We start from the raw sequence: 17257 nt of genomic DNA, 5'->3' as shown, positions 1-17257 counted from the left end.
GAGAGGGGGCTGCTCTGAAAGAAAGTGGGGGAGGTGAAAGCACAAAGCAAACCGAGGCCTGCAAGGAAAGCTAAACAAAGGAAAAGCAGGGAGGGTTGGGCAATGTCCATAGTCAAGGGAAAATAAAGGAAGGGGTAGGTCCATTGCTTGGAAAAAGTGGAACAGGTAACCGAGGGGGCAAAGCTTCCTGCTTCTGCCTTGGAAATGAAGAGGTGCTGCGGGAGCCCCTGCCCAGCTGCCATGAATGAGTTTCTCCAGGCTCAGACCAATTGCAACTGAGAGTCTTGAAGGAGATATCTCAGGGCCATTTACATAATTTTCCAGAAATCACAGGTGACAGATACTGACTTCTATATCTACTAATCTACCGCATTCCTGCAAACCCCCAGACTCACCCTCCATCCCCAAGAGAGGAGGGGGGCCTGACACTACTTGTTCCCCACAGCCCTGCATGTCCTTCTTTCCCCACGGTCTCAGCCCAGCCGCTTGACAGGCTCCTTGCCTGGCACAGCTATGGGCCCCCTACTCTGGGGTCTCCCAGGTCTTGCCCTTCCCCCATTGTGGATGTGAGGACTCTGGTTGCTCCCCTCCGTCTCTGGGCAGGGATTCTCCAAAAAAATTGGAAAATCAGGAAGTGTCTGCCTGGTGGGTTCTCCCCCTTCCTACTCAGTTACGTTATGTTGTATCGTATTATACATATGATTACATGTAAGATCACCGCTAACTGTTTGCCAAGTGATTACACAAGACATCAGCCAAAACTCCTCAACTGAATGCAAGATACAGCAGAAAGAGGAGCGTCTGGAATCAAGTGGTGTCAAATCTCTCCCTCCCACCCCCCCATCTTCAGTTCAGAGGGGGACCTGAAGCTCATCAAAGACTGAATTCCATCCTGAGCATCTTCTCGGCTTCAGGTTTCTGGGGTCAGCTGCAAGTAGCACAACTCCGCCCTTTGATTTCCCTCCAGGGAGACGTTTTTGAGGTCCCTGACTCTACAGTCGGTTAAACAACCTGTCTTGCCGTGTGGCCGTTTTGACCTTCATGAGGTTTGTTTTTAAAAAAATAGCTGGATCCAAGAGATGCCCCTGTGGTCAAATGTCAAGATAAAGTGAAATTAGGCAGATGGGTAAGCTAAGTTGAGCTACAAGATGGAGGACATCCCTCCGCTAATCAATAATTTAGAGACAGCTCCGTGAAACTTCAACTCCAGGTGCAATGGCTTGGTAAAAAGGCAAGTTGTGTATTTGTCATCCTTAGGAAAGGCATTGAAAATCTGCCGGTACCTCTGTGTCATCATACATCCCTGGTGCAGCTCCTCTGGGGCCCTGATCCCACACAGGGCTTGATCGGATCAACAGACACCCCGCAAAATTGTCCACTGGTCCAGTCAGATAACCTCAAGGGGTCATCAGGCCTGGTTATGCACAGGGTTAAACCATCCCTCCAGTCAGCCCTCTTGGGAGAACCCCAAAGCCTAGTCGGTAGACCGGTCCTCCTACATAGTCCCCCAAGAAAAAGAGGGGGAAAGAAAGAGTGGCGGAAAAAGCCGTCCCCACCCCCGCCCTCCCCAAGGAGCGTCGGCTGCGGGGCGAGGCCGTCCCTGCGGTGCCCGACGGCGATGCTCGGTCACGCTCTTTTCAGCAGCCCCCGGCTGGACAAAGCAGCCGTTGCTCTTCGCACCCTCAGCCGCCCTCGGTCCACCTTAGCCTGAATGTCCGACAACGATCCCCGCTCGAGCCACGCGGGAGGCAGAGCCGACCCTTTGGGGAGCGGGCGGGACAGGGCTCGTCGCGGCGCTACAGGACCGTTTTGCTGCCCCGCCCGCCGGGCTGATTAAGGAGGGTCACCCGAGCGAGCCAGGAGCGCCCGCGCGCCCCCGGAGACGGGCAGAGGATCCGGCTGCTCAAGGGGGGCGACCGCTGCCCCCTGCTGGGCGCCAGGCACATGGCACGAAATCAGACGCCGGTTCCCCTTAGTGACGTGCCGCTCCTGAGCATACTTCAGGCTTGACCGCTCTGCTCTGTCCTTTGCAGGGTTGCTGGTGTCCCCGCAGAGCGCCCCTCCAGCGATGCTTCTGGCAGGAAGGCCCCTCGAAGCAAGAGGGCACGCTTGGCAGGGCCGCACGGTGTTACACGTTGAGAGGCTGGCAGGAGGGACGTGTGCCATGAGGATTTAGGAATTTGAAAAGACCCCCAGGCAAGCAGGCAGCAGTTGGGCAGCTGCAAGAGGCGGGTGGGAGCAGGCTTTGCAGGAGGGAAAGTTTACTCCGAAAGCAGAGATTGGAGCTGGGGGGGGTGCAACTGCTGCGGAGGCAGAAGGGACCCCGAGAGTTGCGCCCCAGTGCAAGGGGACTTGGGCCATGATGCCCACGCTGAAGCACAGCTGCCTTGCCCAAGCCACAAAGGGAGGAAGTGGGTGGAGAGGCAGAGCAAGAGGCTCAGGGGAGAAAGGGACCAGTCCCCTGGGGCGGCCAGTGGAGGCTGCAGGTCTATGGCCAAACCTCTTGAAGGGCTTGGAATCTCCACCATGCAGCTTATCTGCCACACAGGCCACGAAAACACTGGCAGAGGAGGGGACAGCGGGTACAAGGTGTTGAGGTTTTCCTACTAATAGATTAAGCTACTATTATACCTAATCATTTGGCCGGGTGAAAGGTTGCAAGTGATTGTCTCCTCTCACGTGCTTCATGCAAAATAGCCTGGGGGGAGGACCTGCCCGGACTTGTTCTTCACTTCCTTTTTTTCTCTCTGCTGGAAATGTAGCTCAGCAAGGCTTGCTCCAAAAAGGGAGCTAGGTCCTTTAAATGTTTTGCTTTTGTTTTTGTTTTCTGTAAATAAATTATTTTTATAGAAATGCTTGGTGTGTGACTTTTTTGACCTCTCCTGGGCTAAAGGCTTTCCCAGCATTCTGCAACACAAGGTGCCTCTGACTTAAGACACGTACGCCCAGGAGAGCTCCAAAGCAACGGCGGGCAGTGTCCCACAAAAGGTGAGGCGGGGGCGGGGGCTGTGGATGGCACCCCTCACTGAGTGGCCCGAGTGGGGTTGGCGGATTTAAAGGCACCTTGCCTGGCCAGGGAGCCTGGCAGAGCTGGGTGTGGGGGGCTCCTCCATCCTGGCCTGGGAGGGGGGCCTAGCGTCCGGTGGGATTTTCCACAGAGCCAGTGGCAGAAGTGGCAGAGGTCAGTCAGCTCAAGAAGGGGGTTGCAGCCATTAGCGGGAGCTGCTCAGTTCTTGGCAAGATTTGGGAAAGAAGGTCTGAGGAGTTAAAGGGGAGAGGAACGGCGAGCTAGTCTGGGGGGCCACCATTGCCAAGCAGTTCTGCGTGCTGGCTAGCATGAAGACGGGGAGGAGACAGTCCAGTCCAGGTGGTGCATGGTGGGGAGGGAACCAGTTGGGGACAAGGCACTTGTGCTGGCTGAAGGGGGGAGGGAGGTGCCAGGGCGGAGGGGGCTGCCAGCAACGAGCCTCACTCCCCGATTTGGCTGCCATAGCGCAGCTGCCTCCTTGTGTATGACCAAGAGCTTGTGGGCAGGGTTGGCCATGTCCTCCTCTCTGAGGTTTGCCCTCCCAGGTTTCAGGTCCTCCAGCAGCCTTTATGCCAAGGCCGGGCGTGTGTGTGTGTGCGTGTGTGTGTGTGTGTGAATGGCTAAGGACTCTGCCTGTGATGGTGTCTCCTCTGCTGACACAGCAGCAGAGTACAAAGCAAGGGTCTTTGGGCTTATTTCAATTATTGAAGAAAAGGCTAAGGTGACCCCGCTGTAATTCCACTCGGTTCCTTTGCTTTCAAACGTGAGTCAGAGAGAGAGAGAGAGAGAGAGGTCAATCAAAGCAGGTAACATCTACCTCTTCCTCCTCTTCAGCAAAGTGGGGTGCAGCCTTTTGCCTCTCCCTTCCAGGAATGGGCCAGGCCCCCGAGGTGGCCAGGCCAGAAACAGGCTCCTTGAAAAATCCCTCCCAGCACTCTGCCTTATTGATCTTGGATGCAGCAGCCTGGCAGCGTCTCCCTTTTCCTCATTCTAATCCTCCAGACAGTCAAGGCAGAGCCACTTTTTTCTGCCCTCTCCAACACCGTCTTCCCTTCCTGGGCTTGAGGCACATTTTGCCAAGCCTCCCCACTCACCTTTGCCAAGGTCATCCGGTGGTTCTCTGCCAAACATGAGCCAACTTGCACCTGGATAGTGTTTCCATAGTGGTTGCTACCTCCCTTATCCATCTGCAAATACACTCTGGCTGCCCGTTCCACCGACTATCTTCTCCACGCCAACCCAGATAACCCTGCGAAAGCCACTTCATCAGAGGGCAGACCTGAGCCAAACCAAGTTATTTTATTTTAATCAGCGAATCGTCGCACAAACCGCTCTCAGAGGCCCTTAGGAAGATCAGGGCAGACCACCCTAACTGGCCTGCCTGGGAGGTCCTCGGTGGGAGGAAGCCTCATTTGGATCTGGGGGGTGTCAGGTCACAGTGAAGGACTGAGCATTACCACCTTCGGTTTCAGATCACGTTCCGATTGCCCTGGGGTAAAAATGGGTTGAACATGTGACCACCTGCGTGGGTCAGGCTAGAAGCTACTTGGAGAAGCCCATCATCGCTATCATGGCCATGAACTGCTGAGCCTTCCTTGGCTCTCTCCCGGGGCATGGAGAGGTGGGTCTCCCAGCATCCACACCTGGGGAAATTCCCCAAGCCCGCCCAGCAATCAGGTGCAGGAGCTCAGAAAAGGATCCTGCTGTGCAGCAGAGCGGGTGGCCCACAAGTAGGATCCCCAGCCTGCCTCTCCCACAGACATTCCCAGCCGGTCTCCTCAGTGACACGGCCACTGGCCACCTTCCTGGGTTCTGGGAGGACCATCACCAGCCTGCCTTCCTTAACTTGGGGGCTGTGGCTGATGGAGGACCTAAAATTTTATTTATTTATTTATTTAATTTGTCCCCACCCATCTCCTCCCATTGGGGGACTCTGGGCAGTTTACAATAATCGATTAAAACAACAACCATACCATATAAATAAAATATACAAATATAAAATTACTCTAATAAATAAATATAAATAAGGGTAAAAAAGTAAAAAAGTCCAAGTGGCAGGAAAATCTGATACAGTCCATATGTGGGAGGAATGGTCTAAGATAGCAGCCATCCCCACGTAGCTCTATTCCCCTCTCCGCCCCAGGCAAGGTGGCAGAACCAGGTCTTCAGACTCCTCCGGAAGGCCAGGAGCGATGGGGCCAATCTCACCTCTGGGGGAAGAATGTTCCACAGGGCGGGAGCTACTGCAGAGAAGGCCCGCTTCCTGGACCCCACCAAACGAAGTTGTCTTAGAGACGGGGTCCGCAGCATGCCCTCTCTGCACAATTGGGTGGGACGGTCTGATGTCATGGGGAAGAGACAGTCCCTCAGGCAGCCTGGCCTCATGCCATGTAGGGCTTTAAAGGTGACAATAACCAACACCTTGAATTGGACCCAGAAGCAGACTGGAACCCAGTGCAGCTCGCATAGTAGGGGTGTTATATGCACCCTTCTAGGGGTGCCAAAAATAACCTGAGCAGCTGCATTTTGCACCAGCTGTAGCTTATGGATACTTTCCAAGCGTAGCCCCATGTACAGCGCATTGCAATAGTCTATATGAGAGATAACAAGGGCATGAGTGACTGCTCGAAGGGCCTCCCGATCCAGGAAGGGGTGTAACTGGTGCACAGCATGTAGCTGCGCAAAGGCTCTCCTGGCCATGGCTGCTGCCTGCTCTTTGAGCAGGAGCCATGAGTCCAAGAGGACCCCCAGTTTACGCACCAGGTCTGTCTGGGGCAGTCCAACCCCATCCAGAACCAAAGATGACAAAGTCCCAGATACGGAACAGCCATTAACCCACATCCACTCCTTCTTCCCAGGGTTCAGTTGAAGCCTGTTGCTCCCTATCCAGACCCCCACAGCCCCCAGGCACTGAGAGAGGGCGGTCACAGCATCACTTACCCCACCTGGGACAGAGATGTATAATTGGGTATCATCAGCATACTGATACCTCATCCCATGGTGACAGATGATCTCACCCAGCAGTTTCATGTAGATGTTGAAAAGGAGTGGAGAGAGTACTGAACCTTGTGGCACCCCACAAAGGAGGGGGTGGTCACGCCACCCACCCCCAATTCTCTGAGCTGCCCTAAAAGGATACCATGATTGATGTATCGAAAGCCACTGAGAGATCAAGAAGAGCGAGGATGGATGACTGCCACCATCCTGTTCCCACCATAGATCATCCTTAAGTGTGACCAATGCTGTTTCTGTTCCATAACTGGGCCTGAAACCTGACTGAAAGGGGTCTAGATAATCCGTTTCCTCCAGAGGGTCAAGGACCAGGTCCAGGTCCAGGTCCAGGACCCTCTGGAGCTGCAAAGCCACCACTTTTTCAACCACTTTCCCCAAAAAGGGGAGGTGGGAGACTGGACAAAAATTGTCCAGAACAGTAGGGTCCAACAATGGCTTCTTGAGGAGGGCATGCACCAACGCCTCTTTAAAGGCAGCTGAGAACACCCCTTCTCCCAAAGGTGTATTAACATAAGCTGTTCCGTATCTGGGACTTTGTCATCTTTGGTTCTGGATGGGGTTGCACTGCCCCAGACAGACCCGGCGCATAATCTGGGGGTCCTCTTGGACTCATGGCTCCTGCTCAAAGACCCAATCACATGTCACCTCCGGGGCTGCTTTTACCAGCCAGGAGGGGCACGCGTCTAGGTTACATGTGGTGGTGTTTACTGTCCGTAGGATTCTGTCCACTTCCTCAGGTCCAACAGGATCAAACTGTTCCCAGGTAACTGGGTAAGCACATTCCCCTGGTATCTCTCCAAACCATGACTCACGCCTGGAGTCTAACTTCGAGCGGATCTGAGCAATTTTGTCCTGCAGCTGCTCAGCAAATTTCTCTGCATGGCCCTGTAGGTGGGTCACTGAACCCACCTTCCCCAGAAGGGATCGAGTGATCTTAAACAGGGCTGTTGGGCGGCATTCTGCGGACACAGTAAGAGCGGAGAAGTATTGATGCTTCGCCACTCTTAGTGCCACAAGGTAGGCCTTAATAGCGGCTCTTACCTGTGTTCAGTTGAATTCGGTCTTTGTCTTCCTCCAGCGACGCTCTAGGCATCTCTTAACCCTCTTTAGAACCCTCAACTCCTCTGTAAACCACAGGGAGTGTCAGGTTGGATGAGGCAAGAGAGGCCGCACAGGCGTGATCCTGTCCAAGGCTCCGGCCACCTCGCTATTCCAGGCAGCAGCCAGGGCCTCCGCTGGACTGTGCAGGAGAGACTCGGGTATAGCCCCCAGTTCCCTCTGAAACCCTACCGGGTCCATCAGTTGCCGGGGGCGGACCAACCGAATGGCTCCTCCCTCCCTGCGGAGGAGGGCGGCACAAGAGAATCTCAGGGCCACCAGGGCGTGTTCTGACCATGACAATGGGGACAGCTGTAACTCCCCCCTCAGATCACATTGCCACTGCTCCAATAAGAAAACCAAGTCCAGGGTGAGGCCACTGTCTCGAGTCGGGTCCCGAATAATTGGGGACAGGCCCATGGCCGCAATGGTGACCATGAACTCCCAAGCCATCTCCAAGGCCCGCCCCAGGGACAGCAGGTTGAAGTCCCCCAGAACCATAAGCCTCACCCCCCCCATTCACTATGCCCCCCTTTGAACTCTCTCACTGCTCGACAGGGGGGCACTCATTCATTCCTCACCCACCCTGTCTCTCACTCAGGAGGCGAGTGCTCTTTTATACAATCACCCACTCCTAGACTCCCCCCACCTCATCTCTCACCCCTGGGAAGGATCTTTCACTCACTCTGGAGGGGCCCTAACCACTTCCTGTTGTCTCAGGGGCAGTTGGGAGGAGATGGGCAGGTTCTTATTCCCAAACTCCCCACTCCTCACCAGCAAGGTCTGCCACACAGCTTGCTGCCCCGCAAGGGCCCAACCAAGCTCGCTGCACTTCGCCACTCTGTTCTGCTCCATTCTGGGGCTCCATGCAACCCCCAGCCCATGAGGTACCAGGACAGCCCCCCTCAAATCATCTCCAAAACCCCAGGATTAACCAGTGGGGTTGGGAGGTGGGGGGCGTCAGAAATGCAGAAAAAATAAGCGTCTCCCCAGGGAGCAGCAGCCAGCGTCTGCTCTCGGTTGCCATCTTGGAATTTAGACTTATTTATTCTATTAAATGCTTACAGTCCTCTCTCTCTTCCTGTTCCTGTGGGATTTGGGCCCCACAATGTCTCAGGACCTCTGGCTTGACTGGGGAGCCACTGAGTTCAGAAATGGCACGGGGGGGAGCATTTGTCCTGAGCCAGGGTGCTGGCTGGGTCTCAACCCTGCCTGGCAGGAAAACCAGCAGGCCTGGGCCTGGTTAGTGCTCGGGGGGAACCTGGGGGCTGTGGGCTGCAGAAACACCCCCACTGCATGTGACTTGGCTGCCAAGGAGTCACAGAAGACAACATCACCTGCCTGTGGATACAGGACCTGCCCCTTCTTTGACCGATACTTCCCTTGTTAAGCGTGTGTTTGTCAAGTGCCGAATGCTTTTCCTGGGCAGGGCCCTGCTTCTCCAGATGACCTGCCCTTTCAGTGCAGTGCTCTGAAGCCTCTGCAGCTCTTCCAGCGCATTGCCTGACCTCCTGTAGCCTGATAGGAAGCAGAGCAGCCTGGCCGAGACTCTGGGGACACGCCATTCCATCTAGAGCCCCCACATCACACAGCGATGAAAAACCACTGGGACCCCTCTGCTCCCTCCCTTCAGGAGGAGGACCCTAACAAGGGTGCTGTGTTGGGCCCACACGGAGCTGGGTGAAGGGGCTGAGGGAGCCAGCAGGCAAGGCAAGCGACCGGAGGGGGCCCTGGCAAGCATTCCCCCCAGGGCAAAGTTAGCACATTCAGCTAACCTGCAAACTCAAGAAGGGATAAAGAGTCAATATTAGGCGCTCTGATTAAAAGAACACTCCCAACTAAAACCCACGGCTTTTCTTTTCAAATGAATGCATGTTTTATCACCCCTGATGGTCTCCATTTTCTTCCTATTTGACTCATCAGAGACTTTGCCTCAGGAAGAGGCCTTGGGGTTGGGCCAACAGGTCCGTATGTGGCAATTGAGCTCCTGGTTGAAACCACAGGCTGGAGAGAGATTTGCTGCCCAGGCCTTCCGATGTCACCTCAACCTGGAAGAGGGGAAGGAAGTGCCAAAGCAGCAGGAATGTTGGGAAATTCCTCTCTAAGAGACATGGGGGGGGGGGGGAAGGAGGGCACAGAGTTGACAATGCGAATGGACCCAGGACGCTGGCACAGGACGACACGCATGCTGGCCTCTAGGCAAACACACCAAGAATTTTTCCTATGAGGGCCTCATCACATGAGGGGGGTCAGGTTGATGTCCCTGCGGTGTTACAGATGCCATTGGAAAAACCCATACCTGGACCCCCCAAAACAGATGTTTGTTTATTTTTATCACATTTGTCACCACCCATCTCCTCCCACCAGGAAACCAAACAGGAATCCATGGCCAATTCGTGGGGAAAGGAGCTGAAGATAGGTGAGGGGTCTTGGAGTAAGCGCTGCAAACTATTACCAAAAAACCCAACCTTTGTCCTGAACTTTGGTGGGTCCTCCTTACTTCCAAAGCAGCTGCTCTGGGACTCTGAGGCCCAAACTGCTGCCCTCTCCTCTGCCTGCTGCACCCTACAAGGGCTCAGGCACTTCTCCCAGCCTGGACAGATGGCCTCAGAGGCTTTGTCTCGAGCAGCCCACTCGACATAGGAGACCCTCCCCACCAGGGGACTGATTTCACTACAGAGAGTCTGGGCTCCTCTCTCTGGGCTGCCTTCTCCAGCCTGACATGTGCCTCCCAGACAGCAGATGGGGGCTCCCCTCCTCTGCCCTGCCACAACGGGCCCTCCAGCCTGTCCCCGCAGGACTGCCTTCTCCCTGGGCCCAGTCCCGGGCCTTTCCACCACCAGCGCCATGCAGGCCCCTGAGCCAGCAGCCCCAGGGCACGTCCAGCTCTCTTGGGCTGAGGGCACTCATGCCAGGGGCTCTCTGGGCCATCTGGTCTTTCCTGAGAGGCGCATTCTGAGGCGTGAAAAGCAGCTTGGCAGGAGAGAAGGAATCGGATTCCCCCAGCACTGCAGGCGGCCAAGATCTCTCCTCTGCTCCTCCTCCCCACTCCCAAAGCAGGGTGCCAGGCGCCATGTGTGCATTTAGCACCTGTGCCCCAATCACCTGCTTTTGTCCCCCTGCCTGGCAAGGCTGGCAAGGTGTCTGCATGGCAACGGTTTCCCTGGGCAGCAGCTCCAGTTCCGGCTCCTCCTCCCCAGCGGGGCTCATGTGCAAAGCCCTTCCCAGCCAGGCTCACTCCAGCCCCACCAGCAGCTCTGCAGATCATGGCCCCGGCGTTTGCCCCCAAACTCAGCCCGGTCCTGATGACCCCAGAGCCACACTACCTTCCTGGGTAAGAGCTCGCCCCCTTTTCCTGGCAATCCCCGGAGGGGCAGGAGCTGAGGCCCCCCTGCTCCTCAGCACCACCCCGGCTTTGGCAACCTCTTGGGCAGAGGAGCGAGCGGGACGAAGCCCTTGGGTAGGACTGCAACGCGGGGCGTGGGGGGGGGGGGAGCGGCGGGCGGGAATTCCCACAGGCGCGCCGGAGGGCATCTCTCTCCCTTACAGTGCATACAAACACAACCCCTACCGTTCTCTGCCTCGCCGCCTGTGTACATGGCCTCCATAGCAACCACAGGGGGAAGCTGAGTGTGCAAGTCCGGGGAGGGTGGCGGTTTCCCACAGGCGTGCGGGAGTGGCGGAGGACCGGAGCTGGCCAGGAGCGGGGTACCGAATGGCCAAGGAGCAGCGCCGCCTCTTCTGCTCCCTCCTGTGGACCACCGCGAAGACGCTTTAAGGCAGCGGGGATCCGCCAAGCCGCCCGCGCCGGCCTCCCCGAATCCCCTCTGGCTGGAGCTTTCGCAGGCGCCGCGGAGCCAAGAGCCCGGCCGTACGAGGTTGTGCGGGCTGCGGCGGCCGCCAGGCTCCGGCACCCCCTCCTCACTGGATTCCAGGACCCGCTCAGCCGGGCCAGTATTAGCCCAGCGGCTGAGCTTAGCGTGGTGGCGCGCGGAGCCGGGGAGCGCTTACGGCGAGGGGAGCTCGCGGTGGCTTTGGGCGGGGGTCTTCTGAGCCTGGCCGGCCCCTCGGGGTAGCTGCGCCAGAGAAGGGGGGGGGGAGGTGGGCCAGAAATGCCATCCATGGGCCGGGCGGCGAAACATCGGTGGCCGCGAGGCTCTCGCCCCGACCGCCTGGCTGGGCCTGGAGGGCAGCGAGGTCCGGCTCTTCAACTCCTGTCCTTGCAGCTACTGCGGATACTGTCCCCGCTACAAATTCACCCTGGGCCAGACGTACGGGAAGCTCACGTCGCAGCTGCTGGCCGCCCCCAGCCGCCCTGGCCGGCTGCTCCTGCTGCCCAACTGCTCCCCCGGCACCCCAGAGGAGCGGCCGGGGCCGGGGGGCCGGGGCGGAGGCTGCGGCGCCATCCCAGGGTATACCGGTAAGCGGCGCTGGAGAGGCCAGGCTCCCCTGCAGCTTTGAGGGCCAGGCGACCACCTGCATAAAGCGGAGCGGGGGGGGGTGAGGCGGGGGGGGCAGGCTGGGCTTTCCTCGGCCACTTGCAGGAGGGGTCCTAGGCCCGGCTGCCCCCCACCTGGCACCCTCTCGATGTGTTCAGACTACACCTCCCAGAATTCCCATCTGGAGAGCAGGGGAGGGTGGTCTGGACTGCCAGCAAAAACGTGGAGGGGCTGCAGGACCCCTCAGGCACCCACCTTGGCCCTGGGGGGAAGATTGCATTGGCTATCCTAGTGGGGGGTAGCCTAGGAGCAGCCTCCCCTTTTGAATACTTCTTAGCAACCCCTTTGCAGACGGAGCCCACAGTCCCCGGGGCTAGCAGGCCACTCTTCGCTCTTGATCTCAGGGGATGAAGAGCCATGCCACATGGTGGTGGCACTGTGCAGATCAGAGGACCCAGCTACCAGTTCCTAGCTGAGCCCGGCCTCAGTGCCCAGCCCACCTTGGCTGCCTCTGAGACCCCCTGGAGGACCCCCAGGATTTTCAGAAACAGAAACAGGGCAAAGAGGGCCCTTACACCCCACAGCGATAGGACTGATCAGGTTAGACAAAAACCAAAGTAAAAAGGTGAATGGAATAGGCTGGAACAGGGCATGGCAGCAACCACTGAGCAGAAGAAGCTGGCTGGCATCCAGGTCCGGGAACGGGGTCGGGGCCTTCTCCTTCCTGGGGCCCCACCTCTCTCCTGCCCTCCTGTGTTTCGTGGCAGGGTTCATTCCCAGGGCACAGAACCACTTTGCCAAGACCTATGGGGAAGTCTGCAGGCGGGCCTGGCAGGACTTTGCGCCACACCAGGAGCAGGATGCCCGTGGCCGGGACCAAGTGTGGGAGGCGATGGGAGCCCCCCGGCTGGATGTGAGAGTAAGTGGCAGGATGGACAGCCATGAGCCAAGTGCAGGCAGGGGCTGGGGGCTTCCCGAGCGCCTCTTGGAGAGAGGCAGGACCCCCTTGCTGAGCCAGCCCTGCTGGCCTCGGCCACAGAGGGAGGAGGGGAGGTCCATGGTGCGCCTGCCCTTCCCCGCTCAGGAGGCACCTGGAGCAGAAGGAGTGGCAAAAGGGGGCTGATCTGAGTGCTGCTGCCCCCAGGCCTGCGCAGAGGAGGGCTTCCCCTCTGCTCTACTCTGCGCCCAGCATGACCAACTCCTCGGAGGCCCCCCAGGTGTGTCAAGGCTTGAGATGGGGGGTGGATCTGGGGCTCCGGTTGGCTGCTATGGATCAAGGGCACTCGAGGAAGGAGACCTGAGCTATGAGTGCCCTTGGGGGACCACCTCCTCCACGTGTGCAGGGCCACAGATGCCCCCCACCCCGAGAAAATTCCACAGGCAGTCAGCGCACCAGGCCACAGCTGCAGGTCTTCCACAGCTCCTGGGGGGGGGGGGTTCTTGGCCTTCTGCCAGGTGCTGATCCAGGGGGAGGAGCAAGCCAGGGCCTTGACGCACAGCTCCCAGGCGCCTCTCAGACTCACAGTGGGCTCTGCTCTGCTCCGCTCCCAGCCTCTCCCTGCCAGGCCCGAGGCCAGGTCTGCTGCCGCTGCCACTCCAGCTTTCCGGCCCCCAGGATCGCCTCTTGCGCTGGAGAGGTGTGGCCCCCAGGCAACCTTCGTTTCAGGTCAGGCTGCAGAGGGCTTGGGAGCCCACAGGGGCAGGGGGGAGAGGGCAAGATGGATTTTTTTCATTTGATCAAATTTATACACCACCCATCTCACTATATAAGCGACTCTGGGCATCTTACAAATAAAAGGTCATAAAACACCATTATAAAAAATACAAAGTTAAGAGAGAAAAGGTGGCAGAGAGAGCGTCCTCAAACCACCAACCACCCCAGGGCTACTGACCACTCTTGGACCCCCACACGGGTCCCCTTCCCACCAGCCCAGAAGCAGCCAAGGGGCTTGTCCCACATCTGTGCCCCTTAGGGCTCCCCGGCCTCTTCCTCCCCTCCAGGGCACCAGGCCCTCACTCTGGCATGGCACCAGCTGTGGCTGCTGCTGCACCCCTTCCTCACTGTCCCAGAGAACCAGGGCCTGTTTGGCAGCAAGCCACAATCCCGCTCTGGGGCTTCAGGGTTTGGCAGCTGCTTGCTGGCACTAGGGAAGCAGGCAGGGCACAGGGATGCCAGGGCTGGTGGCTCTGCAGACAGAGAGGCCAAAGGCACCCTGGCTGGAGACGCAGCGGGAAAGGAGAAAAGTGGGCTTCCAGAAAAGACGCCTGTGGAGGGAGGGTTAATCTGGAGGTACCAGTTACTTTTGGGACGTGGTGGCACTGCGGGTTAAACCGCTGAGCTGCTGAGCTTGCTAACCAGAAGGTCGGCGGTTCGAATCCGCGTTGACGGGGTGAGCTCCCGTTGCTAGTCCCAGCTCCTGCCAACCTAGCAGTTCGAAAACATGCCAATGTGAGTAGATTAATAGGTACCGCTTCGGCGGGCAGGTAACGGCGTTCCGTTTAGTCATGCCGGCCACGACCACGGAAGTGTCTACGGACAAACGCCGGCTCTTCGGCTTTGAAACGGAGATGAGCACCGCCCCCTAGAGTCGGACACGACTGGACTTAATGTCAAGGGAAACCTTTACCTTTACCTACCAGTTACTTTAGAGAATTTCAGTTTGAGGGGATTTGTGGAAATGTGCTGGCTTGCCTTCTGAGACAGAGGGGGTCTGATTACCATGAAAAATTGTGGGTCTGGCTGTGAGCGTTTTGGGGCTCAGAAGCAAAAGGGAGCCTCCTGCCTATGGGAGCCTGACACCTGACCCCACCAGGTTCAGAAACATCCGACTGGCGGGAAGCAGCCGGCTTCCCCACCAGCAGGAAGGCAGGGGCTGCACTCCCCTGCAAGAAACGCTGATGGCCTTTAAACCCCATGACTCCCGTCATGCAGGCTTCACTGGCTTTGTGCCTCGCATCCAGTTCCTGATTGGAGCAAGCTACCCCATCCTCGCCCACCAGGCAATGGCAGAGTTTGATCAGATGCTTCGCAAAACAGGGCAAGCCTTTTCACGGGGGGGGGAAACCCTTCCACCGCTGGCCAAGACATATCCCACAGACAGGGGCCTCCTGCCGCACTACAGAGGTTACGTGCCAGGTGAGTATGCCACCTCCCCTCCCCTCCCCTGCCTCTCAGATCACACCTCCCCACCTCACCCTCCATGGCCACAGCCCACAGCTTGCTTCACGAGGCTCAGCATGAAGATCCCCCCTTGCAGGACCGAGAGTCCCTGTCCTTTGCCTCCAGAAGGTGCCTGGGGTCCCTCAAGCCCTTGCAGTGAAGCAGCCCCAGCAAAGGCCCACTGACTCAGTAGCCCCTTCCCCCATGGGCAGGCAGCAACCGCACAGGCATATCGTGAAGAGCTTTGCCTTTTCGGCCGCCATCTTCAGCCCTTTTTCTCAGAGGCCTGAATAAGCAGCACCTGAGGGCTGCCCATTTCCAACGGACTGACAGTGTTCACAAAATGCCGCTAACTGGGTTTGGGCAGTTTAACCCCAAACCAACCGTAGATTGTTCTGGATGAGAACTGACACTGCTGCACTGCTGGTGATTTCTCACAACACCTTTGCCTGATTATTGACCAATTAAACAGGTTGGTTGACCTCAGGCACTTTGTTATAGTAGCCAGATTAGCATCATGTGGCCCAATCATTGTGGCTTACCCAGAAAAGCAGTCGAGGGTGATGTGTGAATGCAGTGAGAGGTCACAGACCAAGTGGCTCAAGTCTTTATTGTGGAGCTGGGACTCTTCTTGGTTTTCATGGATGATGTTTTGCAGTTTGAAAAAGACAGGAAGAATCCTGGGTGAAAACAGGATGGTGATGGTTGGATGACAGCCTTGTGTGGATGCCCCACAGAAAATGAGGCTTCGCCCACACACACAGGGCTTGTCTGCTGTTCATAAGCCAGAGGAAATGAAGCCGCTTTAAGGCATCTCTCTCTGGATTTCAACCCCACAGTGGTGGCCTTGAATTCTGTCCAGAGGAGGGCGCTATGCCCCCTCCCTCCCTGCCAGGAAAGCAGGCTTCAGTTGCTTTCCTCCCCTTGGGAGGGGTCTACGGTCATGTGGCTTCGGAAGGAAGGAAGGAAGGAAGGAAAGGTTTATTGGTCCGGCATCCAGGATGACCTGGTCATGCAAGACAGGGCCAGTGACTAGAGGGGAGGGGTGTTCATTGCACAGGATATAAAAGCAATTGGAGGTGCTTGACGTCCACAAAACAAAATGTAACACACGAGCGCCAGAGCTCTGCTTCTGCTTGCACAATGTTGTTCTGGGTGTGCCACAGAACAGGTGGAGGTCCTCTCCCTGGTGGGCTGGAGGCACGTAGAGGAGAGCGCTGTGGGTTCCAGTCCCTCAAAAACCCCTTAGGGCCCTGAGCTCGCACTGGGGCAACCTGGTTGTGTGGATAAGCTCTTGCCATAGAAGCCGAATTTAAATGGTTGCCCGCGTTTCAGAAACAGGAGTGGCACTCCTGTGATAACGCTAGTCCTGCGTGGTACAGAAGGTTGACTTAAACCAAGAGAGGGAGGCAGGTTCTGCCCACAACGTGATGCTAGGTCTGTCACCAGACGTTTTCCATCGCTTCTGCCAGCAAGGGATTTGCGCAGCTGAACTTTTTACTGTTGGGGACGTGTGTGTCATTTTGCCTGCTGCAGGGGCTACTTCCAGGCGCTCCCAGCCACAGCCGCCTGCGACCAGCACAGCCACTCCCTCACAGCATTGGTCACCTGTGCTCGCTTGCTCCCCAGTGCTCCATCCCAGGGCCCCTCGCTGTGCCTGCAGCCTCTTGGCTGGCCTGTTCCTGGACAGAGGTTTGGGGCTCTTTCAGAAGAGTGCTAAACCGTTCAGAAGTAGTCCGATTAGCCCCTAGCAGTCACAGGGCACCTCACACCTGCCACCTCTTAGTCAGCAGCTGACAGGTGTCCAAACAGGCTGTTCCAAGCATCCGGCTGCCCTCATCCAGAGTGGGATGGGAGGTGGGTTTCTTCCCCCAGCAGGTGTTGCTCAGGAGAGGGGGAAACAGGTGGGGAATCCCCCAATCCCATATCCAGTCAGTAAGTGCCCCTCCCTGGCCTAGTTCCCAAGGCAGAATGGCAGGGAGGGCAGGAGGCCACAGTGTTTCTGCCTGCCTGCAGTTCTCCCGGCTCACCGACTGGGAACTGTGCCTCAGTGTAGTGCCTGGCTGCACCCAGGGCTGGCTGCTGATCACTTGCCGCAATTATGCCAACCTGCCAGCCTCCTTTGGCTTCCATTTCCTGCTCTAGATGCTCCCTGCCCTCCAACACCCCTGCCTCCCTCAGGGCTTCCCTTGCAGAGCCCCGGGCAATCTTGACATTAACTGCAGCTGTGGATTTGCCACGATGCCACTCTTTCCATCCTTCCTCTCTGCACGTAGGTTACAAGTTCCAGTTTGGCCACACCTACGGCCACCTCACCTGTAACGCCCTGGGCCAAACCACTCTGGAGAAGCAGGCGCTGGCCGTCACGCAGTAGGGGGTCCGTGGCTCCCCCAAGGGCCGCCTCACCCTCCGCCGCCAGGCTGTGTCCACGTAAAGGAGGCCGCGAGGGAGCCGGAGCCAGAGGCTCTCCAGATGGACCAGGGCAACCGGGGGCGGCTGGGTGGGAAGTCCTGGGCAGCT

At 57.5% G+C, this 17257-nt stretch overlaps 1 protein-coding gene across 1 annotated transcript; it reads left to right on the top strand.

The window, feature by feature from the left end:
* Positions 1–10404: 10404 nt before the first annotated feature.
* On the top strand, positions 10405–17111 carry CIMIP2B (ciliary microtubule inner protein 2B). The gene is made up of 6 exons (XM_063293198.1): positions 10405–10472; positions 11365–11558; positions 12345–12496; positions 13033–13243; positions 14510–14713; positions 17014–17111. Exons 1-6 carry the CDS (start codon positions 10405–10407, stop codon positions 17109–17111), a joined length of 927 nt encoding a protein of 308 aa, XP_063149268.1.
* The last annotated feature ends 146 nt before the right edge of the window (positions 17112–17257 follow it).

This window comes from Candoia aspera, chromosome 2, assembly GCF_035149785.1.
Source record: "Candoia aspera isolate rCanAsp1 chromosome 2, rCanAsp1.hap2, whole genome shotgun sequence".
NCBI lineage: Eukaryota > Metazoa > Chordata > Lepidosauria > Squamata > Boidae > Candoia > Candoia aspera.
Note: the sequence above shows the minus strand (reverse complement) of the source record. Positions and strands in the feature narration are given on the sequence as shown.

What these genes read in the sequence shown, in the direction of transcription:
- CIMIP2B (XM_063293198.1), top strand. Translation starts at nt 10,405, where the DNA reads ATGGCCCCGGCGTTTGCCCCCAAACTCAGCCCGGTCCTGATGACCCCA. An exon ending in CCCCCCGGCTGGATGTGAGA is followed by an intron (nt 12,497 to 13,032) that starts GTAAGTGGCAGG and finishes GCCTTCTGCCAG; the next exon opens with GTGCTGATCCAGGGGGAGGA. An exon ending in CCAGGCAACCTTCGTTTCAG is followed by an intron (nt 13,244 to 14,509) that starts GTCAGGCTGCAG and finishes CCCGTCATGCAG; the next exon opens with GCTTCACTGGCTTTGTGCCT.